This window comes from Pezoporus wallicus, unplaced genomic scaffold (genome assembly GCF_028554395.1).
Source record: "Pezoporus wallicus isolate ANWC-B61680 ecotype Strahan unplaced genomic scaffold, APGP_CSIRO_Pwel_v1 contig_4191, whole genome shotgun sequence".
In the NCBI taxonomy this organism is placed as follows: Eukaryota; Metazoa; Chordata; class Aves; order Psittaciformes; family Psittacidae; genus Pezoporus; species Pezoporus wallicus.
The window spans coordinates 4,604,511-4,631,399 of record NW_026641383.1 but is presented as its reverse complement, the minus strand read 5'-3'; the positions used below and the strand labels follow the sequence as shown (position 1 = coordinate 4,631,399).

Here is a 26,889-nt window from a genome sequence, read left to right as displayed (position 1 = left end):
GTCTCCTTTCAACCAGAATAAACAGAGCAAAACTGCAAATAAACATAGCTTGGCACTACTAAAGGAAACCCCAGATTTAAGGACTTTGATCATGCAGAAATTAAGTGGACCACCAACATTTTACTGACAAATGTTCCCATCAGTCACACGGCCTGCAGAAAATGCTCCAGCTGCTGAGCTTCACTCACTTATAAATCCTTTACCCTGGGTATTGACCACTAGGGAGCAAGAACATAGACTGTTGACACAGAAGCACAGATTGGTCCGAGCACTGGGAGATACCCACTGTCAGATATTTGCAACTATAATAACTGTAACTGTATTTCAAGGCCAGGTAGGACAGAGTCTTTGGTGACAAGGTCTAGTGTGTGGTGTCCCTGCCCATGGCAGGGGGGTTGGAACTAGGTGATCTTAAGGTCCTTTCCAACCCTAACTATTCTACAATTCTATGATTTCCAGATGTATATTTGATATATATTTCCCTCTCTAGTTTTGCAGTTCATTTTCAAAGATTTCATTCTTAAAAGTTCAAAGATGGAACACAAAATAAAAACATGTTAATTCCCCAAGAACCTCACTAAAACTGAACCATGAAGCTCCTTCAGCCCCATAAGGGCTAAATAACGTTAAGACCCTGAGTGTCTGTGCTTGTGAAAGTCACGAACTAAAAGAAAAAACAAAGTCAGATCTCCAATAGTCTCCCATTGGAAACTGGCCCTAGCAGTAGCTAGGTTGGCTGGTTGGTTGGTTGGTTGTTTTCATAGTCTAAGCAGATCACAAGCTGAAGATTGTGGCTTGGTTGCAAAGCAAGTCTGCTCTGACTGGAGGGAGAATATCACCACACCCCACCGTGCTGTGTCCTGGCATCACTGCCAACCCGAGGTGCACGCAGCTGATCTTTCCTTATAGCATTGCTGGCAAAAGGCTTAGGCCATGCAGTCTAATTCAGCAAGTAGCTAATAACATTTCATATGCGAAATGAAAATATTAGAAATGCTCTCTCTTTTTTTTTTAATGTGTGCATGTTCTTTCTTTTCTTGGCCCATGAGTTTTTAAAAAGACTAAAATTTTCCAACCCCACACTGGCTAACGCTAGTTTCCTTCAAGGTTTGCCAGATGCCAAATTAACATCCATCCAGAGGGTTTAAGAGGAGGCAGAGTGTTGTTAATATATGCTTCTTACAATAGTTAATCTTGCTTTCTTTTTTTTTCCTTAAAGGGCTTAAGCTATGCTTCAGGGACAACTAATACAGAATTGAAATAAGTTGGTCAGAACTATTCTCCAAGTTAAAATACCTTGGACTTGCAAGCATGGCTTGGCAAATTTTGTCAGAAATGCTTTTTCCAGAGATGCAGAGAAAACATTAGACTTTATTATTTTCCTTCTTTAAAAAAAATATTACTATATGAGACACCATGGTCTTAGTGTGATGAAGTTGATGGTATGGAAAAAGAAATTGCCTTCTGTTTCCATTAGGAGTATGTGAAAGTGTTTGCATTGTGCATAAGCCTGGGCTTACCAGCTGGCAGAATTTGAAAAGGGTCGTTGTTGGCCAACATGAGCATTTTTGGAAATCAGGTTTGTGTTCGAAACCAAAAGCCGCAGATTTTGCTTGGTTACAACTGAAGGCAGAATTGGCCCCTTCACTTGGGAAGCACTCAAGCTACATATCAAATAAATAGTAATATGTCTCTTTGCTTTTTAATGTTTCTATTATCTTAAAAAGAAAAAAGTCATCAGGAGTAATTGTAACTACTAGTGAAAGCTGGTTCTTAACTTGGACTACCCTAGGAGCAAATATGTTCCATTTGCATTCCAAGCTGAGAGAGATCATCTAGCTATCAATCTTCAGCATAAAAAGCATGAACAAGTTTTGGCAGTGTCCAGGGCACAAGTTAAAATGACTTTCAAAACCATATTTCTATTATTTAAAATTCCAGTTAACGTTTTCCTTGGCTTCTACCATTTCCAGTTCAGGATTAATCAGTTACTGTGTTCTGATACGGTTTGTCATAGGCTTCTGCTCTTTTGCACACATATTTAACTAGGAGTCAGATAGGCCAAGGCCCAGGGCAGGAGTTCTGGGGCACCAGAAATTGATCAAAACCAATTTTTTTTCACTTTGTTTTTCCCTGCTTTTAATTTAATTTGGGTATTTTCCCTTCCAGCTAAGAAAATAGCTCTCTGATAAGTTAGATATTGTCCAGTGCCTGTTCACATGCATTAGAAGTTCCTTGGGATTCAATACCATAGGAAATTTATCAGGGTTATTTTTTATTTCCTGAGATTAAGTGACTGGACTTCCAGAAAAGAATGGGGTAACATGTAATGTCTTTGGCCAGGAAACAGCATTAAAGGTTAACATTTCTATCGTTTCAGTGTGGGGGCTTATATTTGAGAACAGGATTGGAAGGTTTCCTTACAACTATTGCCCTGAACTACAAAACAGAGATTGCTCTATGAATGTGCAAGGTTTATGCAAGAAAACAAAACCTAAAGTAAACATTAACATGGAATGCATACATCTTGGGAGTAACAAGTCAGGAAAAGAAGGATTTTCTCAATTAGAAACTAGCCTGAAAGGGGAACAGATAGTTTTTAAATGTTGAAAGGATAGCGGTGCTATAGGACATGTTTAGAGGCATTGAGTGATGCAAATAGGAAGAAAATAATGGGTTGAATACCAGTAAATTATTCTCCTGACAGACAAAAAATGAATCTGTGGTACCACAGTAGGATGTAGAAAACTCTTTTTCCCAGGAAGTTTCAAAAGAAACTGGGCAAAACCCATCAACATCCTGTCAGGAGCAAGCCTGTGTCCCAAGCAAAGAGACCAGCACAAGTGCACGCTTCCTGTCTCTCACAGCACCTGGCTCCACAATTCATCAGGAAGAATCTCAGTGGTTTGGTAGGGATTGAATCAAGCTTCAAAACTCAATGATGCCAAAATCTTGGATTACCTCCTCACATCCAGAAGTAAATTCAAACTAAGTGTGTATTGAAGCAAGCTCTTGTGCCTGCCCACCAAACAAGGGAGTTGAGGGTCAGCTACAATTTAGCTTTACATCCCTGCCACCAAGCTACAAAGACAGGATAGAATAACACATAATGAAAACATCTGGCCTGGGCAGAGCCATCTTATGTTCATCTACATCCACCTTTTTTGATGTGCCCCGTGTGCTTTAGGAGATCTGGAAACAGATCAATAGCTTTGTAAAAGTGACACAACCAGACTGAGACAGAACAGTTACAGTTCACTGCTGGTTGTCTGGTTTAAACTCAGTCGACATCAATATTTACTGAAGGATCCAGTAAACTTTCCATTTGGGCTACCCAAGGGGTTATGTGAAGGGAGCTTTATCTTGGAGCAATTCTAAACAGAGCAGCATCCATATCACAAAGCATCCACCAGGGTCAAAAGAGAGACCAAGAACAGAGCAGGCAGCAGAATTGCTCTCATCTCTGCCATCAGGAGGGCTGAGGCCTGTTTGAATGGCAGCACAGAAAATGTACACAAAATCAACAGTGCTTTATCTACTCTATGGACACTTCAAGGCCATGTTAGGACCTCTGTCAACTATTGTAACATTCTCCTACTCACATGAGAAAGAAACATTTCTCTAAATTCTCTTAATGGTTAAGTCTTGCACTAGCCATGTACCAGCTCTATGTATTCTGGGATTCAGCAACAACACAAATATGCAGCAAATCAAGCTCTGTGGTTTTAATTTACTATTTTCACTCTTTTTTAAGATAAATACTCTTTCCCATCTGAATCTCCATGAGCCAGTAAGCTTAATGACATCCATGTAAATGTAGAAAAAACTGCTGTTGTCCTTTGCCTAGCTGATCTGTCCAAGTACTGCTGGAAGGTAAAGGGTGGGATACCTATTCACTTCCCTCTGTAGGGATGCTCCATGGCACCACTGTCACTCTGACCATATAGCCAACCTATAGGCTGACCAGACACAGCTGAAAGCTGCCATCTTCAGCACACACGATGCTGCCTAAGCACACCACTGGCTCAGGATCATTTTTAGCTGACTAAGCTTTGACCCTGGGCTATGTGAGGACTGTGGGCTCTGCCTTTGTATTCATGAGGAAAATAGCTGTAGTGGTTCACGTTGCTTCTCACCCAGCTGCCAAGTGCCACCTGGGAAAAGTGAGAAAGACCAGTCTTTGGAAGCTTGCAGCACAAGCCCACCCTCCTTTACTGCAAGAGACCATGGTGCCAATGTACAGCCCCAGAGCTGCCTCTTTGTATGGATGGGCAAGACAAAAGGGTAAGACTTACCGACAGTCACTGGACAGTCAAAAACATGCCTCCAGGCCCATGCAGTAGGCTCTCTGAACCTCCCAGTATGAACAGCACAGGCATCCCTTGTCCATGGCTGCTCCCCTGTGCTGTTCTGTCAGACAAATGGAGACTCGCCTACAGGCAGGTGTCCTTCAAAACTGGAGACCAAGATGAAGACCAAAGGATGAAGAATGACTAAAATTGGCAAAGGTTCCCTAAGTGCTAAAAGAACATCCTGCTCCTTTTGTGGTACCAAGCTTCCAGCTGCATGGTGTAGCTTAGAGTGGCAATAAAACCATCTGTGAAAACCATTGGCCTGCCATCTAAAAGTTGCCAAAAAGTTTTGTTGGTTGCACTGCTCTTTTGTACAATTTGGGAGCAAACTCGATGTTTCTGCTTTCTCTTGTAGCTTTTGCAATTGGATAGACCTTTAGCCTCAGGCCTTAGCCATGGAGCATTGGTTTTCCTGGCATACAGTGCACTCATTTTCTGTTTGATAGGAAGTATTTAGCATTTAAAGACCTGCTCACTGGAGCTAGTGGAAGAGAACATGTTTAACTCATTATGAAATGAATACTGAGTGCATCAGAGCATATCCAAGCATAGCTGTAGTCATCTCACAAAGGCTTTCAAGACATAACAGTCTTCACAGCGACACTATTGATACTTCATTTTATGGGATTACAGTGTATTTCTCATTTATCTCCCTGGGTTTCATTTTGCTGTACACCTCTTCTGTGCTTTCTAACTTACTGATGTGATTGCCAGCAATACAAAAGATTTATCACTTTTTCTTATTTCTACAAATCTCAATACACCATTAGTGCAACTTCAGAATATTTCCTATTCTTGCACAGCTGTAAAGAGAAGTAAAAGGAAAAAGAAAGAAAACCTTTTTCTTTTTGAATATTAGGTAGTAGGCTACATCTCCTAAAAAGCACGTATTAGGAGGAACAATTGGCAAGAGAAGATTTGAGCTCCCTTTTCTAATCCTTGATTCTGTCCACTCTGAAGACTGCTTACAGTTCTAGCATATTCCCTGGGTTTCATATGGCCCATCTCTTCCATATGTTAGACCCAATTCCTCTGCACCAGAGTAATTTGCTCTAGAGCTGTTACCCCCAAATATTACCACAGTAGCTGACGATGAAGTAAGCAAGGACCAGACCAAATTACAGGGGTTCCACATAGCTCATTACAATATTTGTTTGGTAACGAATTGCAGTGCTTCTTTGGGTGAGTATCTCCCCCTTGTTTTATACCTTCCCTTCTTTTTTGTGGGATGCTGAAAATTTGCAGATGTTCAGCATCTTTTGGACTGATGTTGATGGTTTGAATTCTAAAACTCACCTGCAGATAGGAAAGCATTGCACCTTTTCTTTGAACTGCAACTACAAATTGAGGTTCCAGAACATCTTTTTTTTGGACTACGGCAATTAATGACTATATTTTCTGGCGGTATCTTAAAGAGAAAGTACAGGATTTGGAACTAGATGATCTTAAGGTCCTTTCCAACCCTAACGATTCTGTGATTCTATGATTTGTTGTTCATCCATAATTCTCTCCATCCACAGCATGGAAGGGTCCATTGTGCGCCTGCCAGAGATAGTCTCCTTAAAGAAGAAATACAAAGCCTACCTCTACTTGGACGAAGCTCACAGCATCGGTGCAGTGGGAGCAACGGGCCGAGGAGTTGTGGAGTACTTCGGTATGAACCCTGATGATGTTGATGTATTAATGGGAACGTTCACAAAGAGCTTTGGCGCAGCTGGAGGATACATAGCTGGCAAAAAGGTAAAAGGAAAATGCATTTTATCATCAGGGAGGGAAAGGGGGAAGCATCTTCTTATATTTACAATGTATTTTGTTTCATCTTCTTATTATGTATCATATATTTCATTATCTTTTTGCACAGGCTGCTTTACAGGAGCACTGTTCTCATGTTAGTGCCATTTTTGTCTGGATCCCAAATGCGCATCTGTTAGACTTTCTTATTTTTGTCTCCTATTCATATTATGTAATTTGCTTGGGTCGGGTATTTCTGTGCCATCCTGATGATTGTTGTTTGTCTTGGAAATGTTTAGACACGTTGTGGTTGGCTAAATATACTTCACTACATTAATTTGCATGCAGATTGCTCATTACTTTGTTTCACATTTGCAAACAGCGTGGAGCAACACGGAGATTAAAGCCACAGCTTCATCCACTGATAATAAAATTCCTAAACAGTTGTGGATTGTCATAGTTGCATTTTTTAGGAGGATGGAGAAGGAGGGTTACTGAGGGCCTTTTGCTATACTAAAATCCATGTCCTCAGTTGCTCTGCATACATTAGCAAAATAACCTCTTGCCAACAACAGATGTCAACAAAAAGTAGAGCATTGGGGGTGTACAAGAAGAGAAAGCCTAATCAGCACCATTGTGAAATGTCATCAGCTTTGTTGCTTGACAGAGATATCAAGTGGTTGCTGATTATTTACCCTTTTCATACCCTGCTGAATGTATTTCTCAAGTAGTTTGCTGAATGAGTAGGAAGCCTGTTTAGACAGCCCATATGGTTGTTGTCAGGATAACATTAGTAAGCGTAGCACTCGAGTAGAATAAAAGAGCTGTAAGAAAGTATAAAGTGCATGTTTCTTACTGTCTTTTTTGGTTTTGCCCCTGGAAAACTTAAAACAGGCTATCATGATACATCAAGAATCAATTTTCTTTGTTTCCTTTGCTTCTTGAATCTGTATCTGAGGGTTTTACTCTCACCAAAGACTACGTGACTAATGTAGCTGGAGATTACAGAAAGCACACACCAGTGACAAGCAGCCTAAAGTAATTAATCATCTAATCCTTGGCAGTTTTCTTAAATGAAAGTGGGTCACTCTTTTCACGCCTGTGTGTGTCACTGAGTTTTGCCTCGTGTTTGCAGGCCTTAGTGGCAGCTGCTCACCCGACACACTTAGCACTCCTACACTCATTTCTGCAGCCAAAAACTCACTGTGGCAGTGCTTATTCTGCAACAGCTAGAGCAAGGAAGCCTTGTCAGCTGTTTGATCAGACCCTTAGGATTACAATTGCACTATAGCAATGCATAACCTGTATAACATTAGGTAAATCTTTATCCTTAGCATGGGAGTTACTGCATAGACTCATGCAGCTTTTTTTTGGCAATAATTTATGTTAGGCTTTAGGTTTTTTTTCTGGTGATATTTTTTAACAAAGCCAGTTTTCAGTCAAGCCTCCTCTTTTCTCACTAACTTACATTCAGCTTATAGTGTGGTAACTGTTACTCTGGTATTTTGTATTAGGAGGTATAAGCTGTCATAATAATGATGGTCTTAACCAAGGGCTCAATTCCTACAGTGTCCCTTGATTCAGGACAGTGCTGTAGGTGTGCCTAGAGTACATCAATGCTTTTTCTAGGAGCACAGATTGTGCTTAGTTATACAAGGAAATGTTAAAGCAATTATACCAACCCTAAGATGACTGCCCCTGCCACACTGATGGAAAGTTTCAATTGAAAGAAATTTACATGCTAATAGCCAAAGATAGATCCCAGTAAGGTTGGTTTTCCTGTCTTGTGGCAGAGGAACTATACTGATGTCATACAGGCTTTTCTTCATTCCCAGAAAGAAACCAAGCAGTATTTTAAGTGCAGCTGTTCATTGGCCTTTAAATGATTTTGGCTCCTTTATAATAAGTCTTAGCACAGAAGTAAACATTATTCTGCTCCAGACTTTTGTTTCAGCTGCAATTGCCCCTCTTACATGGTAAAGTATTTGCACCTGCCTGATGTTTCTTCAGGCCATGTAGTAACAGTAGCAGCCAAGAAAGCAAACCAATAACTGGTGAAACATCCTCTTCCTTTCACACGTTCTCACTCAGGCAGTAGTTAAGAGGGAGATCTGCTCTTTGACCAGCTCACAGCTCATTCATGCTTTGTTTTGCTTGTGTAAGGACCTTGTGGACTTTTTACGAACTCATTCTCACAGTGCTGTGTACGCCACATCTATGTGTCCACCCGTAGCAGAGCAAATCATCAGGGCAATGAAATGTCTCATGGGACAAGATGGAACAACACAAGGTAAGCCACCTTCTTTAACTTCATTGACTGCTGCTGTGTAGAGCATCTGCTGTGTAGAGGCACACACAAAAGGTCATCCAGCTGCATAGTATGGTAATACAATGCAAAGGCAGTAATTCTTACTGTAAGATTAATATCCAAATGATCATATTTCTAAGCACTATCAGCTCTCTTTTTCCATGCTCACCTACATACAGCAGGAACTGAAATATTCTGGAATTCTGGCTCCATAGTTGCCAGCCCCATCTGCACCAACAAATAGAAGTACACAAATTGCCCTTGGAGTAGATTGTCTGCCTTTGTAGGAGGGGTTCATAAGAGCATGCCTTCATTTATGGGTTAGATGCTGCCAGCTTAGCTTCCTTGTAAGTGTGAACCTTCAAAATGGCAAGCAACTCAAGCATGGGACAGAATTTCAAAGCAGGTATTGTATGTTAATATTATAGTATGAGAAGATGATTGCAATAATTCCTACCTCACTCAAGCATTAATTACAGTATCCTGAAGCTAGTGTTGAAGTACATTTTGTCCCAGAAGAATTGACTGCTTGGTGTATTAGGTTTATCTGTGTTGCCTTCCTGAAGCTGCAGATGCAGCTACCATCCAGTCCTCTGTGTAACATGCTTTCTACGCAGCAAACAACAAAACAACTATGTGACAGATCTATCTGCTGCTGTTTCAGAGTGATACTGCTGTGTGCTCAGTGTTCTAGGACTTAAATCCCAACCCAGAGAAAAGCTGGTGTTTTGTGTAGTTTTTGTTAGGAAAGCCTAAGAATTGTGTGATTGTGTAACATGCAGTGGGAGATACGGATTCTGAATTGCAGTCTCATTTTTACTGGTCCAGCAGCACTGTGCTCTGCTGTTCCATCTTACTTCCTATAGGAGTATTAGTCCTCCATGTTTGATGTGGTTAGGGTAAGGCTGGGGATGGAAAGGCAAAAAGGCTATGTGAGAGCAGGTAAGATGCTGACCTGCACTATTCTGTTACAGTGCCCTAGAGGGCAGCTTCAAACCGTGGCAGACACGAGGCTATAAAGACGTTTATCACAGCCCTTCAGCGAGGCCGGTGTACAAAAGGAGGGATAGAGAATCCAGCCCCAGTGCCAAATTCTGCCGAGTGCAATAAGAACTCCAGTGCAATGTGTAAACAACGAGATCACGATCATACAAAAAACGATGCTTTTGTCATTTTGGCAGAGAAGTCAGTGTTACAGCTGTTTCCAGCTCGGAATTTGTAAGGTCAGGGTTGAGTGTGCTGATGTCTACATCCTGTTCAATCTAAGAGAGCAGCTCTGACATGTTTCTTCTGCCTTGGGGACTAAGCCGGCAGCCGGTCCTGCTGCGCTGCTCCCTGCGCCAGCTATAGGAGATGCTTGCCGTCAGAGGGCGGTCTCGGTCTTAACACTGAGCCTGCCCGGCAGTTAAATACTTAAGGCTCTGAGAGATGCCGCACGCAAAGCATTAAACACGCAGAGCATTCCCAAACTTTCAAAGCCTCTCAAAAATTATCTTCATCTAGCGTGATTCTGCATGCAGTTCAGTGCAGGCTAATAGGAGAACTTGCTTCAAGACGGAGCCTTTTAAGATGTGCGTGTCTGACTGTCTTAGGGCTAAGAGTTTGCAGCATTTTCTCTTCCAGAAGCATTGTTTAATGACACAATGTTTGTATTTCTGCACAAAATAAGTGCCTATTAAGTCTTCCGCAAATCCTTTATGAAATAAATTAGTGTGCTGTTATTTTTTAAGGATTTGCCTTGTAATACAAAATGCAAATGAACAGAAAAACAAACGAATAAATCATATATCACAACTTAGAGCATTGCACAAAGGCTAGGAAACTGGCTATGATGTGTAAAAATGTCTCTTGTCCTTCCGAGCCAGACTCATTATTTTAGTCTATTGGGTTTTCTTTCATGTGGGCCTCCCTTCATTAGGCTGTCTTGTGGACTACAAAAAAACCCCACAACCCAAAACACAGGAAAAAATGTTGTGCTGGACCACACTACAGTGTTGCTTTGGCATCAGAGAGAGGAAGGTGGTGGCTTAGAAAGGAGGGGGGAACAGAAGGGAGAGAGCACTGTCTCTTCTTAGATATTTTTGTTTCCAAGGACAACAGCAGCTTTGGCTGACTCCTTTTGGTCCACCCTCATAGGAAATGGTGAATCCTGCATGTGAGCCATCATGCTATACAACAAGAGCTGTATAGCAGAGACACCTGGCAGAGGAGTGGCAAGTGAACCAGAATTGCCCCAGGGTGGTATTGCACCCTTTGTCCTCTGGAAGCTTGTTCAGTTGACAAAAGGAGTTTATTTTGCCATTTATTTCAAATGGCATCCTTTTCCTTATGGATGATGTGAAGAATCCTTTATAAGGAGATGTTCACTGACAGCTTGTCCTCTGGAGGGCATTTCCAAAGGGCAAAAAAGATAATAGGAATCTTTTGGAAAAGAATGAAATTAGAGTTTGCTAAAAAGTTCCATGTTAACTGGAGGGTGCTTCTTGAAAAGAATGTGAAATAATGGGATGACAAATCTGTTAACCCAGTGTGTTCTTACAGCTGAAATTCATGACTGAGTCCTTCATAAGTCAACAGAAAACTAAGACAAGGAAGGCTGATTTGGTCATTTAAACTGCTGCTCTGAAAACTCTTTATTTTTTAGCACTTCACACAGCCTTCTCTTCTATTTTACCAGATATCATGCTTTTACATTCCCTTCAGTTTCTTACCAGTTATTCTCCACTAACTTGTTAAGCAGCTGATCTAGAAAAGAATAGCATAGGTGGAATTATAGAGTAGGTAACGCCAGAGGCCAGAAATGCAGTGATAGTGCTTGTGTTTATCCTGGTGTGTATCTAATTGATTGATCTCCCATACTTGCTTCCTTTATTTTCAATTAGCAAGAATATGGCTGTTTGGAAAAGGAATCAGGGTGTGCATTTCCAGGACAGGATCAGTATTCTGGAGGCATGACTGCAGGATATGAATAGATGTTTATGAACACAGGGGGTACAGCTTCATTACAAGGAATAGGTTAGCACTTTAAATATAATTCTATAAAACCTAAACTGTTTAGGTGGAAATTATCCAGAGCAGGTGTCTGTTTCAGGCTACAATTTTCTCATATAACAGAAAAGTTTCAGCTCTTCCATAGAAGAAGGCTGGATATGCACACAGGGCTTTGATAATCTAGGGAGAAAAAAGGAGGGGAGGAAAAAACAATTCCTAACAAAATCCTTTTCTCCTAAAGATCTTTGGTTTCTCCAGGCTTAGGGTGGAAGACTTAGACTGTGGCAGCCAAGTTTGTAATTTTGGCACATCTATGAATTTACCACCCGAGTCTTGTGATGGGGAGGGACTCCTCATTAGGGACTGTAGTGATAGGGCAATGGGTAACGGGTTCAAACTTAAACAGGGAAAGTTCAGATTGGATATAAGGAAGAAGTTCTTTACTGTGAGGGTGGTGAGGCACTGGAATGGGTTGCCCAGGGAGGTTGTGAACTCTTCCATCCCTGGTGGTGTTCAAGGCCAGGCTGGACAGAGCCTTGGGTGACATGGTTTAGTGTGAGGTGTCCCTGTGCATGGCAGGGGGGTTGGAACTGGATGATCCAACCCCAACCATTCTATGATTCTATGTTACAAATATCAAAAAAATCTCTGTTTAAAATATATACTGACAAATCTGAAGGTGCACTGAGTGAAGGAGCGTCTTCCAGCTCAGTTTGGAGGGGCAAGAGCAGAGCATCTGCCATCTGGTGCCTAGGCAGAGGAGCGGGGCCCTGAGCACCTGCATCCATCCTGCATTGTCAGGCACTTAGGGAGGTGACTTAGGATGATTAAAGAGAGAAGACACTCTGACAAGCACAACAGGGATAGCAAGTGGGTGATAAGGATGGGGACTAGGACCAAAATGAGGTGCTGAGAAGACAGTCTGGAGACGCTGTGAACAAATAGGGCCTTGCGTGGGGAAGGAGAAGAAGAAGGACAAATGTGCCTATAAGAAACTGTAGGAAACACAAAACCCTCCAATCCAGTGCTAGTACCTGAGACACTCCTTGCTCATCTCTGCTGTGGAAGGGTCACAGCAAGATGTGTGCTTGCCTTCCTTTGCACTAGGAGACTTCAGTTTGGATGGGGATGTTCTCATTTTGAAAGCCTTGCACTGTCGTAAGTAAAAAGATACAGAAAAGACATTGTATCTCACACAAAAACCATCTATAAAGGTACGGGCATATCCCATAACAATATTTGTGACAGTTGTGAGACATTAATGTCATGATACTGTGACTGGAAGGATGCTGCAGAGCCCACAGACAGCTATTACGGTTTCCTTCTTTTGCTGTGTTTGCTGCTGTGACTTGAGAAAATGAAGCACAAGAACTGATGGATTAGGAAAAGATATTAATTCCCTCAAAACTAGACAGCTGTTTCTGCCTAGGAAAGAGGAGTAGGTTGGGGTCGCTGTGACCAAGTCCTTTGTTTCTTGAGTGACTATCAGAGGAGTCAGAAACTGACAAAAAAGAAGCAAATGTATTTCTATTTTCATGTGAAATCCTATTTTTAGTAGAGTACAAGTCCTGGTCTTTTTCAATGCCATGTTTTTTACAGCACACTGAAAATTGACAGCTTGTAGAACCAGACACATGTATTCTTGGTACCATAATGTCATAGATACTATCATAGTTCCTGTTATAGAGTTGTTCTAGTGTTCTGGCAGCTGTATTTGCTTTAGTAATGTCACAAGGCAGCAAGTTCCACAGTTCAGTACATGTAGTCTATTAAAAAAACCCTCATTTTATCCCTCTTAAGCCTTTGTGGCCTTTTCATCTCAAACATGTGCCTCCTCATTTATTTGGAGATATGGGAAGCAGGAGTTCCCATGGCATTTACTCTTTATAATTCACAATATAGATATTCTCTCTATGTTCTCCTCGTGGCTTCTCATTACACCACTGGAGATACGTCAGGAAACTCAACAGCTGCTTTAGTGGTTTTATCCCCATGATGAGGCTGGAGTTGACTCAGTGTTTGGACCACGCACAGATTTTCAAGTACTCTCACTTGCATGCAACACAGCCCCTCCAGCTGTGACCTTGGACCGTTTTTCCCCCCTTTCTGTCTGAGAATACCAAAAGTGTATTTTTACACCTAAGATGTGATAGGTAACAAAGAGAACCACTAGGCAGACGGAATTAAGAGTGCTGGAAAACCTAAAGCAGTTTTCTTGCTGACTAATAATAGATTATAGCGGTGTAAAAAGAGAACTGCAGCATTTGCAAAGGCCTCATTTGAACGTTTAACTCCTGGCAAACCATAATTCACCAAAAGCAATAGCATTTTCCATGTTTTTATGGGATACTGAAAATTTTCAGACCCTATCCTCAGGAACCTACTGCCCCCGTTATGTGAAAAGGTAATTCCTGAGGTGTTTCAGACAGACATTGTTTCTTTAAAATGTTCATTTACTTTTCCATTTGTGCCCATTGGTTTATCTCTTTGCAACTCCTAGTTTTCTTTTTTGTTTTTAGCCCACTTTGAGTTCCTGTATTTGAGCTCATTCGGTTTGTGAGAAGCTGCAGAATACTGCTTTCTGTTTCAGCTTGGCACTAAAGAGATCTGGTTGTAAAAGGTTCCTTTTTAAAGCATTTCCGTCTGCCTTAGATTTTTGCAGAACTGGAGGACCAGCTTCTTGAAATGCTCAATTTCCAACATTTTCCATTGCTATCACTTAGCAGTCTTTTGAAAACTTTAGCTTTGCTGGTCAGGATCCTCTGCAAACCCAAACCCCTTAGTTTCACATCACTACAACCTGGCCTAAGCCAGCCCTGGTGCAATGAAGAGCAGTCTTTCCCTCCTTTTTGCCTTTGTCCTCTCCCTGTCCCCTTATTTGTGCCCCTTTTCCTTACACTAAGTGTTAGTGTTCATGCAGCCATGCAATGAACTGAACCAGAGGACTGATCTAGCTGAAAAATAACCAATCTTCCCACAAATGGTTAGCCTACAGCCAAACTGGTTCCCTCAGCCAATCTACCATATGGCTACGTGAATCCCAGTGCCAGGACTTGAGCAGCTGGAGCTGCGAGGAGCAATCCTTTTTGCAGCAACATAAACCCATGCCAGACTAAACTGATCATGAAACTATAGTTGTACGCTTTAATTCTGCAAGCCACTTAGTATTGGAGCCCTTGAACCTGCTCAAAATGGCTTGCAGAATCAGTCATCCCTGAGTATATCTTTTTACTCTTCCCTCTCAAATTCTTATTTTGCTGTTTCATTTAGAAACTACTGTTTCTTTTGGGTCCTCATCAAGCAGAATGCTTGTACCCTGGCTTAATTTTAATATTCCAAATAGGTATGTGCTTACATTTAAAGCACTTAAGTGAATTTATTCCCTGTTTGCAGAACATTGGCTCTGTGACTAGGGCTCCCAGTCACTATGAGGGTGAAGGTGCTAATGATGATAACATGCTGTCATGATTATTTGTCTAAGATGAACGTCAAAGGTGTTCTCCCAAGCAGCGGATGATGAAGCAGAGCTAAATTCTGTCACCTTTGTTCACCTGCCATGTGGTCCTCAACCTACAGGAAGCCATACTTATCCATGAAGGGTCAGTTGATCTGAACAACGCAGGCTTTGGAGTAATAGTGCTTGCAGTGATTTGCAAGAGCTCTGAGAATTGACCAAATTCTACCTCATTTGAAGTTACTTTTTCCATGCACCAAGTTAAACCGGTCTCTAGCAGACCTTATGCAGATTGTGTCCCCTGTATTCACAAATAACATTAACTGCAGGCTGAGGAGGGATGTGATCAGACTTGGATGTGACTCACAGCCTGTCCCCCAGCAAAGAAAGTTATGCTTTCCCCAGGGACAGCAACACACAGCTTCATGACACAGTCACCTTTTAAGAGTGCCTTTGCTGCCAGGATAGAGCGTGAGCATCCCTCCTCCATTCCAGATGCTGCTTGCAGATGCCCGAGGAATCCAGTGCTGTTATCAGCCTGAGGAGCACAAAGGAAAGAAGTGCCTTTCCTAATGGTGTTTGGATCCCTGGCATTTCAGAAACACCTAATGTGATACAGATGGAGCAGTTGTGCACTGGCTTTCAGCAAGGGGATTGATGTGCCTTGTGATTAATCACCTGTGCTGGGAGTAAATAAGGCTCGACCAAGGCTGGCTGCTCTGTCCCTGCTTTTGTGCAGGACACTGATTGCTTACATTATTTATCTGAATAGAGACAAGGTGGTGGGCAAGCAGAGCTGACTCATTCAAGAAATAAGGTAAAAATGACAGAATTTGTACAATTTTTCTCCTTTTTGCTTCAGCTGAAATTGCTGCTTTTTCTTCCCTTCATCTGCTCTGGAAAGTGTATTGCAGCAGTTCACAGTTAAAATTGGACTGACTAAGCAAGTCCTTAAGGGCTTATTTAGCAGATGAATGAAGCTGAAATTACTAGGTTTCTAGTTAGCATTAGATTGTAGAAGAAAATGTCTTCACTTCTCCCCAATTCATAGCAAAGTCATTTTTTATGAAGATTTTTGATCTGAGAACATATTTCCTTTAGGCACCCCAGTTTTATAGCACTCTATTTGTGATTTAATGCACATGGAGGTAAATGTGCATTACTTTTATAATGGAACTAGAGGGGAAAAAAATGAAAATCTGTCCATCTGCAACAGTTTAGTGGGGAAGAGCTGTTGTTTTCCAAATTTCTTTTCAGCCTATGAAAGTTCCCTTTTTACTATCTACTTCTTAGTAGAGGAGGACAGGGAGTGGAGTCCTCCATCCAAGGAGCACAGATTGAAGAGGCACACTGACACCAGTATGTAAATCTTTGATTGTGTAACTAATTACCTAGAAAGACCCTATGAAACAACATCTGGAGAAGATTAAAGCAGGTGGATTTCTGTCTTGAAGAGTCCACTGCGTGCCAAAAGAAGTACAGCGTGGGATTATCTTTCCTGGAATGGGTTCAGGAAAAATAGCTCTCCTTCAATTAAAATACACCTGAGATCTTGATATGAAAGGCTACAGGTTGCTTATTCCTGTTTTCAATATTCTGAGTCAGAATTTCCAAAGGGTAGAAGCCTACAGGAAGAGTTCAAAGGTACAATGTTTGTGCAGGAACTGAGCGAGGCCAGCTTCTCTGCTTATTAACATCCTGCAGGAGCAAAAACCAGACATCTCTGGAAGAGGAAAACAAACTTTTGTTGCAGAGAGCTGATAGTTTTACTGCATCTTTTGCTGCCAAGATAAGGTCTTCAGCTGGCATAAATAGCAAAGCTCTACTGAAGTGCACGGAGCTGTGCCAGGTAACACCGGCCTGAGGTCAGGTCCTCAGATGTGTAGTGAGGATGTCTTCCTGCTGTTAAACTCCAGAGTGGGTCACTGAGAGCAGGTCCAAAGCCATAGCCTGGCATGTGACAAAGCATCTACCAAGCCTCTTACTCCAAGCGGCTCTCTTAAATGTCTTGCTGCTTCAAAGAAATTATGAGCAAGCCTCTTATCATTTCTCTTTCCCTTTTTTATTTTTCCTTAAACTAAACCATATTAATTTTGAGCTATAAAGCCTTCGAAAAGCCTGCAGCAGTTAATGAGCTAAAAATGTGTGTCAAATAAAAATATAATCAACATTTTTCCCAGGGCTGCCAGCACCTTAGAACTTTGCAATAAACCAAATATTTTTAAAGCAGTGCAACAAATGTAAACTGTAAATTTGCCAGCGGTAGGTGATTGCAGATGCAGTAGATCTGTTTTTATTGTACCGTCCAGGTAATTAACCCTGTATTTCAACAAAATCCCAGTAAGCTGCTGTGTATTGCTGTGAGTTCCAAGCAGCATGAAGATAACTTAGAATTATAGACTCATAAAACGGTTTGGATTGGAAGGGACCTTAAGATCATCCAGTTCCAAACTCCTCCTATGGGCAGGGATGCCTCCTGCTAGACCAGGTTGCTCTAGACACCGTTCAACCTGGCCCTGAACGCTGCCAGGGATGGGGCATTTGCCAGTTCTTTGGGGAGCCTCTTCCAGCGCCTCACCACCAGAAAGAGTTCTTCCTTATGTGCAACCTAAATCTCTCCTAAGTTTGAACCCATCATCCCTCGTCCTGTTGCTACAGTTCCTGATGATGAGTCCCTCTCTGACATCCTTGCAGGCCCCCTTCAGACACTGGAAGCTGCTCTGAGGTCTCCAGGAAGCTTCTCCAAACTGAACAGCCCCGACTTTCTTAGCCTGTCAACTTGCAGAATTCAAGCAACATTCATCATTCAGTTTTCTCTCTTTCTGGCCCTTCTTATTTCAGCTAATAAAAAGATGTAGAGCTCTTACTAAGGTCATACTCAACCTTAGCTAAAGACTCTGGAGCATTAGTGGGCTTAGTTTTAATTAGCTAAGAGTCAGTTTTCCCTGTCCTGGATGCTTTCTCTGAACGTTGGCTGTACTGTGGTTCCCATGTTTTATAGAATACAGCTATCTGGACATCCTGCATGCTGTGCTAGAAGCTATTTGCATAGATTATAAATCCTCAAGAATTTTGCAAACTAAGAGTTTTTGAACTAATATATTACTGTCTAAGGACCTGATCCTCTTATTAGTGCCATAGGGGTGAGTTCTTACACTCAAGTAGATGCAGCTCTATTATTTTAGCTCAAGGGTCCAACTCCACAGATTTTCACTGAATAAATAATGAAGGATGCAAGATCACAGCCTCAAGAATCAAAGAAAAGAATTCTTAAATGCAGTGCCTTTGGTTAAACATACCACAATGAAATTGGTATTTTGGACTGAGATCTGATTCTAAACTATTCACCACTCTTACACTGTTTTAATCTGTGGTGTGAGGGAAAAATGGGGCCAACAAGACCAGAATAAATATTTTTCTCAGATCTGCCCCTTATCTGACATTAGAGGGTCCCATAAAGGAATAAAAAAGAGCGTTGAAATACAGTTACAAACTTTAGGGGGTATATTGCTCTTATTAGGACAGCATATAAGATGCCTGTGTATATGATGTGCTTATGTGGTCTTTGACCACAAAAATTAACATGAGAAAGGAAAGTGTTGACACTTGGTAAAGAAATAGGTTCCTCCCAGCCACCCACCCACAAACCCAGTGTGTGTAGCAATCGTCTCCTAATATGCTTTTTTTTCCCTCCAGATATATGTGAGTGCTCTGATCTTTTATTTGGCTCTTTAATGCATCCCTGCAAATGAAATTACTATTCTGGGATGCTGCTAAAACGCTAAAGTGGTTCTTTTGCATCAAGCACTGGCTGGCTTGAAATTGACTCCATAGGGATTCTTGAAAAGGGAATCCATCCCATCACAAACTGGTTGAGGAAATAGGTTTAGCAAGGGAAGACTGGAAAAAGGAGTTTGACTTTAGGGGGATTGCCTGAAACTCATCTTACAGCTCTAATGTTTCCTTCGCTGAATTCCCCCTCTTGCTTTGGAGTCTAAATTTCCGGTACCTAAAATAAGTAGAGACAAACTGATCGACTCTGGGCCATGTGCATATGGTTTGATAAATACCAAAGGGCCTGGAATCTTGCATGGCTGACACTTTGTTTCCAGCTTTGCGGTAAACAGCTGAATAGGAAGGAGAAGGCAGAGAGTCTCAAACTGCACTCGCCAAGAACATCTGCATTTATGAAAACTTTCCCTAATTGAAAATCTAGTAGTTGCAAATGCCATGGACTGAGAGCTTGGAAACTAGCTCAGGGTTGCTAAGATAGGAAGAAGTAGCAGTGGTTTTGAGCCCCCAGTTCAGGTTATTCCCCCACCCTCCTCCTTGTAATTTGGGCATTCAGGAGGCGCTAATAACATCTTCACAAATTCCGACAAGGGAAGAAGTGTCTCTTTAGGCTTCAGACTCCTTATTCTGCAGTTCTTCTCTAACTGCTTTTCCTTGCCATCTCCCCTGCCCCCATTTCTCCTCCTCCTCAATGTTTCCTCCTGGTTCTTTGAGATCTACTACACCAAAAATATTTTTGGAAATACCACAGACTATTGTTTTTATTAGTGACTGGAAAGCTTTGTAGTAGGATGCTTTTGTGTTTCATTTGTTTTCCTTGCTCTGGCACAGCTGTTTCTGGTTTAGCAGCATTAGAGAGATGGTTAAACTATTTGTGGCCTTTTCTAACCCAGCAGATCTCTTCCACTGAATGCTTTAAACTGAATGACTGAAACTGTAACTAACAGGTTGTCTGCGTGGGCAGTTCTGTGCATAAAGTTACAAACGCACTGGTTTTATGAGATCTTTTAATTTGTTCAGCAAAACACTGATCACTGTGAAGCAAGTCCCAGTTTCCCTATAAATTTCCCAGCCAGAACACTGACAGAACCTTGACTCGGGAAGATACAGAACAGATGAAGCAGTAGATCTTGTTCAAACCTATGCACGCTCAGAAATGATTCATGGAAAAGGGGTTTATGTCGATGTGGTGATCCTCACCTTAGCCAAGAGGGAATAGGAAGAAATGTGCCACAGCAGGCGGTGGGGCAGAATGTGGTCTGAGGACAAATCTGCCAAAGGGGGTATGTAGCAGCTCTAAATGCCTGACTGGCTACTTGTGGTTACAAGGAGGAAGATGGGAAATTAGGAAACAGGAATTCAGTTGGACAAGGGTGACAGCAGAAAATAGTAAATGAAGAATGAAGCAAACAAAAAATAAAGTAAAAAAAGTAAATAGTGAAAGCATAATGCATCTGCAGAAAGGCACCTTAAAACAAAGGGAAAAAGAGGAAATGAGTTGTACTGGAGGCTTCAGTGTTCATGTCTGGTGACATAATGTAAGTGATATTGTAAGTATGGGCTAATGAACGGCAGGAAAATGAAAGTTAAGAGTGTAAGTGAGATGTGTCTCGCTAAATCCCAGTCTTACCACATGATCCCACCACCTCTGCTGGGCAGGCTCAAGCAGCCACACAGCGATTAGGTTTAGAGAACCAGTCTGTTTGACACTGGTTTGGCAGGTTTCTTTCTGGTGACGTCAGGCAGATGACAGACCTGGTGTGATGCATCATGTGGCTGTGTGAACTTAGGACTGGTCCCAGGGAGGCACCTGGGTACAGGGTAGGTAGGGCTTACTTGTCTGTGTGGACAGGCGAGGGTCGGAACAGTAGGTGACACGGTGCATGGGTAGCTGCAGATCCAACCTTGCATGAGGGCGGACCAGGACATGGGTAGCTCGAAATCACTCAGGAGATCACAGTCCTGGTTGAACACTTCCTGATTGCCTAAGCACCCTTTTTTCCAACCAGATTTGCATATCCCACTTGCCCTTTGTCATCGTGCTTGTAGTAAGCGTGGTTAAAGCCCTTCCCAAATCTTCGCTCCCGAAGCCAAGCCATCAATCAATCAAGGTGACACCATCCCCATCAACACCTTACAGGATTGGAAGAGCAGTACATATATCAGCTCACTGATGAAATATAATGCAGGTAGAGTGGAGAAAGGACACACTATGTCTCCTACCTACAGTAATGTTGAGTGTGGCTCTTCCCTTTTTGTGTGCAATGGGTGGGGAAGAAACTGCTCTCATCAGAAACCACCTCCTTAATAATACTGCAATAGAAAAGGCTGAGATGACTTTTCAAGCACATTTTTTCAATGCTGTTTTTGTGGTTTTCCTGTGTTAACAAATTTTTGTTTTCAACTCTCCTGTCAGTTTTGCTGTGGGACACATCAGTAGATTCATAACTGAATGAAGCCAGGGACAAAACTTGCATCTGAAAGTCCCGAATGACTGAAGTCTGTTGTCAGATGATGATATTGGGGTAATAATAGCGAGAAAAGAGGACAGGGAATCTAAGCAGAACTCAGCAAGGGATTACATATCAAGATGCATATTACAGTAACTGGAGTTACACTGAATGCTGCTAACAAACTGCGGAAGATCAGACCTTGTGTAATAACAGTTTATCACATGTATTCCTCTGTCTAAAAAATCGCAACAAAAGCATCAGTTTGAGCTACCCCATAATGTTTAATGTTTTCTACTATAAACTTAATTACAGTCACAGAATAATAATAATAAAAACAAACAACAAAAGAAAAACATATTCATAGAACTAGCTATGATCTAAGAGTATAAGATATATCGTTAATGAGAAACATAAGGCATACTGACATCTGTATCATCTGTAGACATTGGTTATTTCCCTTTATAGTGAACTGTATTGAGAAAGAACATATTCTATTTACATTCCTGTATCTATACAGACATACAACTACTTCTCAATAGCTGTGTGTTGTTCAGTAGGCTTTATTCAGCCCAATTCAGTAAAGGGAATTGTTTACCTATCATGGAATCATAGACAAAGCAGTGAGAATGTTCCTCACAAGCACAGGTATATCCATCCTCTCTCCTACAATGCCATAATAATCAATGTAGTTGAATTCAGCTCATTTCATGTTTTTCTTCCGAATCAAATAGCAACACCGACATTTTACCCAAACTTTTTTGACCTGTTACCCACAGCACTATTTCTTGCCTGTTCCTAGACTCCAGTTATGATCCCTGCTCTGACTGTTCTCCTGACTGACTCATTTCAGGGCTCCAAAGAGTACGCCAGCTGGGGAAAAACACAAGATACTTCAGGCGAAGACTGCATGAAATGGGCTTCATCATTTATGGCAATGATGATTCACCTGTTGTCCCCTTACTCCTTTATATACCTGGTAAGATAGGGTAAGTACTGAAAAAAAACCCTGTTGGCAAACTGAACCTCATTCAAGTTCATTCAGGCTGTTTGGTATCCATTAAGAAAAAATATAGTTATGTGCAGTAGATTTCTTCACAGGAGAAACACACATTGTTAGGTGAATTCATTGTTTAGTTATGTTCCCTTTTAAATTTGGCCCTAGACCTAATTTTGAGCTGTTACAGTATTTAGATGTTTTTAAAATTTCTCTTATCCTTTCTTAACTTTTGATGGCACTTTGAATTTGGATTTTTTTAAACTTTATTATCATTAAAAGAGATACATTTCCTTCCTTTGGTGTCTGAATTGGTTTGGATGGATGTTCTTTTTCTCCCATCTGATCATTGAACAGTCTTTGCATGTTTTACCATTCAGTACCTATCAAGCAGCACTCGTGTACTGACTTGGACACACGTACCTGAAGTCAGCAGTAGTTTAATGTAATGGTTGAGATGTAAGGAGTATTTGCAAGTAGCTTAGGGTGGCTATGTGCTGTAGGTCTACTAAGTACCACACAAAAGGTTCCTATATTGGCAGAGTAACTTGAGAGCAAGGAAACCATCACAGAAATTGTTTTATTCCTTTTGACATGCAGGAACCCACTTCTCATACCTTTCAGAAGTCAGGCCTCTTCTGTACTTAGGGACTATGAATGCCCACACTCTGATTTGCACTCAAAGCCTTTCATTAAGTGTCTATTCTACAGTGCCTTCTCTCTACCATCACACTTCTAGTATTTGACACCCACTTGTCTTCATGAGCTGTTAAGCAGCAAAGAATCTCAGTCCTACTGGTAAAATTCTGGCTCTTGTTGAATTCAATGGGAATATTACCACCCACTTCAGTTGAAGAGAGGATTTTACCCATTGTTTTATTCTACTTGAATGTTTTCTCTCTGTGGTCAGTTTATTGCAGATAATTTACTTTTATTCTTTTCTTCTTTTTCTCTCCTTAGGGCTTTTGCAAGACGCATGTTAGAAAAAAACATCGGGGTGGTTGTGGTTGGGTTTCCAGCTACTCCTATCACAGAATCCCGGGCTCGGTTTTGTGTGTCCGCTGCACATACACGGGAGATGTTAGATACGGTAAGCACAGCAGATGGCCTGCTGAAATTAGCTTCAGATGCAAAGGAGGTTGGGAGAAGCTGTGTGTCTGTTACCTCCAATCTCAGTAATACAGTTTTACATTTGTTTTCCTGGCCCTGTCACTTGATCTTTAAAGGCATTTTAGCCTTCTATATTCTGTTTTTAAAAATAAATTATGGGACAGTTAACTTGTTATGTTCTTCTGTCTCTAATAGTGACCAAATCTGTCATCACTAATAAAGACCTACATGAAGAGCACAGCAAGACAAAAGTTAAACGCTAGGTCAAAACTCTCAGAGTAGGAAACCTGAAACGATGTGGAAATAATTGAAAATCAGGTTTTCCATACTCTTATTTTCATTCGGTATTTCCACGTGCTTCTTGAATTGCAGAAGTACATGGGACAGCCTTGGGGGTACAGGTGGAAATGGCAAAGAGTATTTGGAACTGTTTGAACCTAATGAAATTTAATTGGTGCTGTCTGGCCTGTCTCAGTTCTGTATCTTTCACTGATAGCAGACATACCGTTAAGAGTATGTTGAGATTTCCACCATAAACCTTCATTCCAACGCAGTCAGAAATGTGTTTAAAATAAACTCTTTGAAATTTTCCATCTCCCTTTCTTGCCGAAGGTGTTTTTGGCCTGGCTTGATATACGTTCTTTCATTCTCAGCATAAGCCAATCTAAAGGCATGAAACACAGAGGCTTAACAGTAAATTTCAGGCTTTTTCCTCTCTTTGCACAAGTATGATGGTCAATGCAAAAACGCTGTGAACACAGAAGGCATTTAAGATGCCATCCCTTCATCCAGACAAGCACCTGTGCCTGCAGAGAGCCCTTGCCTCTCCATTTGCCTCCTGAGATTCATGTGGAGCTGGAGGCTGGAGCTCAGCCCAGCTGACCAGCTCCCACACCAGTGCAGACCTCTCTCAAACACCACCAAAAAATCTGCCTTGCATGTGTGCGGTAAAATTCCTGCTGCTCTTAAAGGTGCAGTACTTAACTAGCAAGGTAAAATGCCATAAAGAGAATATTGCATAGAACAGGGCATAGCTACCTCCTTGTGTTTGTCGTTGTCAGCTTTTGCTGTTGACTGTGTAGATTTTGGCTTGTGTAAGTTTTAATAGGTGATGAATTTGATCTGAAAATTAATCTCTTGATTTGCTGCTTTGATTTTCTTCCTTCCCCCTGTGCCCCAAATGTCAAGTCCACTACATTTTTGAGCCATCATTGCATGTTCACTTCCTGCTACCTGCACATTGCTGCTTCCTAGTGCTAGTGAAGGCCTGACCCACTCCCCACCCATCATTCTTGAACATGCAGTATTTTTGCCTTCGAAAGCGGGATCATTGCTGTAGTACTTGTGGCATTCTTGAAATGTCCTTACAGCATGGAGGAATGGAAATGCCCTGAGTTTAATTGCTTGCAGATGGAAAAGGTTTTAGGACAAACACTTTGTGAATATGCCCAAACCCAGGGTAACAACAGGTAACAAGCACAATGAAAACTTTTCCCTTTGGCAAAATTTGTTTTGAATCTCAGCCTGGAACTAAAAAGAGGAAAGATCCCTAAAAGGGCAAGTTCCTAAGAATAACTTCCTTAATGACCTTGAAGCTATCTCTCTGCATAAACCATTACTAAATTACATCTTTTTGTTCTTGAGCTCATTTTAGTGGCTTCACAGAAACAGGCTCAAAATCAAAATTGCTGTTTTCTTCTTTGATGGCAAAAGGTTGGCTGCTCTTGAATGTGGATCAGATGCTGCAAAACACTGAGCTACTTCTTTGTGGCATAGAGTTCCCTGGCTACTTTTTGAATCTACTGAGAACTGGGAGCACAGCTAGTGAATTGCATTACAACATTGATGCATGATTAATTATGCCTGTGATATTAATACAAGTAGAAAATGGAATGCACTAAAAACATCTTAAACTATTCAGACTATTTATGAGGAGTCTGATCAGCACTGTGGGCCGAGTGCCATCTAAGAAAATGCAGTGGCAACTCCAGTCTTTGAGATCCATAGGGGAATACTGAAGTATTACCTTACACATTCCTTTTGCACAAGCAAAGATAACTTTTTATCTGGATTATTATCTCCCTGTGCTTTAGAAAAACAGCATTGTTTTTCATCTGTGCTTAATTAATGCACTTACTAATAGACCATAACCTACTGAAGGAGTAAATTCTGTTCTTATAGATGCTATTGTACATCCATGACTGCATTGACGTTCACTACAGAAGGATGGAAACAACATTTGCCCGTTTGCCCTCAAAACTTTCTTTAATTGATGCTTTTATAATCTTCCTGTTCTGCTGTAAAGTAGAGGTTACTAGAACTTCATTTCTTTTCTGAGAGAATTGACACAATATAATGGTCTTACAGGTTTTGAATGCTCTGGATGAATTGGGAGATTTTCTACAACTGAAATATTCACGGTATTCCAAGGCATCTCATCCTGAACTGTATGAAGAAACTAGGCTTGAACTTGAAGATTAAGTTTTCCGCCCATGAAGAGAACATTATGATGTTATGAAAGGGAGGAAAACCCGAAAGCTAAGAAATACGAATGCATTTCTCCCCTTCTAAGGACAATTTTTGTTTCTCAGTTAATTGAAAGGAGGGGAAGCTCGGGTGTTGCATCTTATTGTATCAAAGTTCTGCATCCAAGAGACTGAAATATTGATTCAGATTTGCCTCCCCAGGAGATCTGTCCTTCTTACGGTATTTTTGATGCAGAATGAATGCATCCATTGATCGAGTTGCTAACGTACAGCTTTTGTTATATGGCCCCTTTTTATGAAGAGGCTGAGGTAGTCTTAATTGTGACTGAAATAATAAAGTTCAAAACCTGAATGGATTCCAATGTAGTATGGTAATGTAGCTGAGCTTCACCAGTGAGATTGACTTTTATCTCTTAAAGAGGATAAATCAAGACATCGGTGTGGACCGCTGCAGAGGAATGAACAGAAAGTCACCTTTTTAAGTCTCCCTACCACGCATTTCTACAAGGACAGAAAACGTTAGAAAAAGGCTAATGCTGAGAACAAGAAAAGTAGCCTGATCAGATCATGCATTTCTGACAGCGGATTATGGGAAAGGGAAAATGCCTCCTCCCCTCCACAGACCACTTAAACACTCTGTAAGCTTCATAATGTACAAAAACTTGAGCTTGGACATAAACAGAAATGCTTTCCTGCTAACACGTTTGACCTACAGCCTATCACATCTTATCATAACCCAAGTTTTTCAGCAGGCTTGCTCCCTTTTCGTGTGGCAGCAGTAAATAATTTTAATAACCATTTAACTTTCCCGTAAAAGCCTTGATCAAAACAGTCAGATACTTGCAGTTCACAAACTGCAGATGACATTTATGGGCCCATTCCTGCCTTTCTTGAACTACTTATGGGCTTAATAAATTCACTAACAAGTACATAATGCTGTTAGTTATACAGAATGTGAAGTTTGAGATACCATGAGCAGTCCTGCCACCTGTAAAACTGAAATCTCTGCTGTTCGAAAATGTGCTGAAGTCACTCATTTAATACCATTTCTTGAAATAGATTGCGCCTGTCGGGTTGTTTTACTTGCAGACTTTTCTGAGTGGTTTGTTTTTCAAATAACTGATTATAGAAGATGTCCTTGTCCCCTTTCCCACTGCCTGAGTGCCAAAAGCTCAAAGATACTTGAAGGAGTTGTTACAACCAGCATTTTCCCTGCAA

The 26,889-nt window shown here is 41.2% G+C and overlaps 1 protein-coding gene across 2 annotated transcripts in view; it reads left to right on the top strand.

Moving 5' to 3' along the window:
* Positions 1–26,027, top strand: part of SPTLC3 (serine palmitoyltransferase long chain base subunit 3) — a 93,662-nt gene extending 67,635 nt beyond the window's left edge. For both annotated transcript variants that reach the window (XM_057423314.1, XM_057423315.1), the window contains exons 9-13: positions 5,873–6,092; positions 8,247–8,373; positions 21,932–22,067; positions 23,036–23,165; positions 25,553–26,027. In XM_057423314.1, coding sequence (XP_057279297.1) covers positions 5,873–6,092; positions 8,247–8,373; positions 21,932–22,067; positions 23,036–23,165; positions 25,553–25,666 — 727 coding nt within the window. In that variant the 3' untranslated portion in view covers positions 25,667–26,027. The remainder of the gene's footprint in view (positions 1–5,872; positions 6,093–8,246; positions 8,374–21,931; positions 22,068–23,035; positions 23,166–25,552) is intronic.
* Positions 26,028–26,889: the final 862 nt, after the last annotated feature.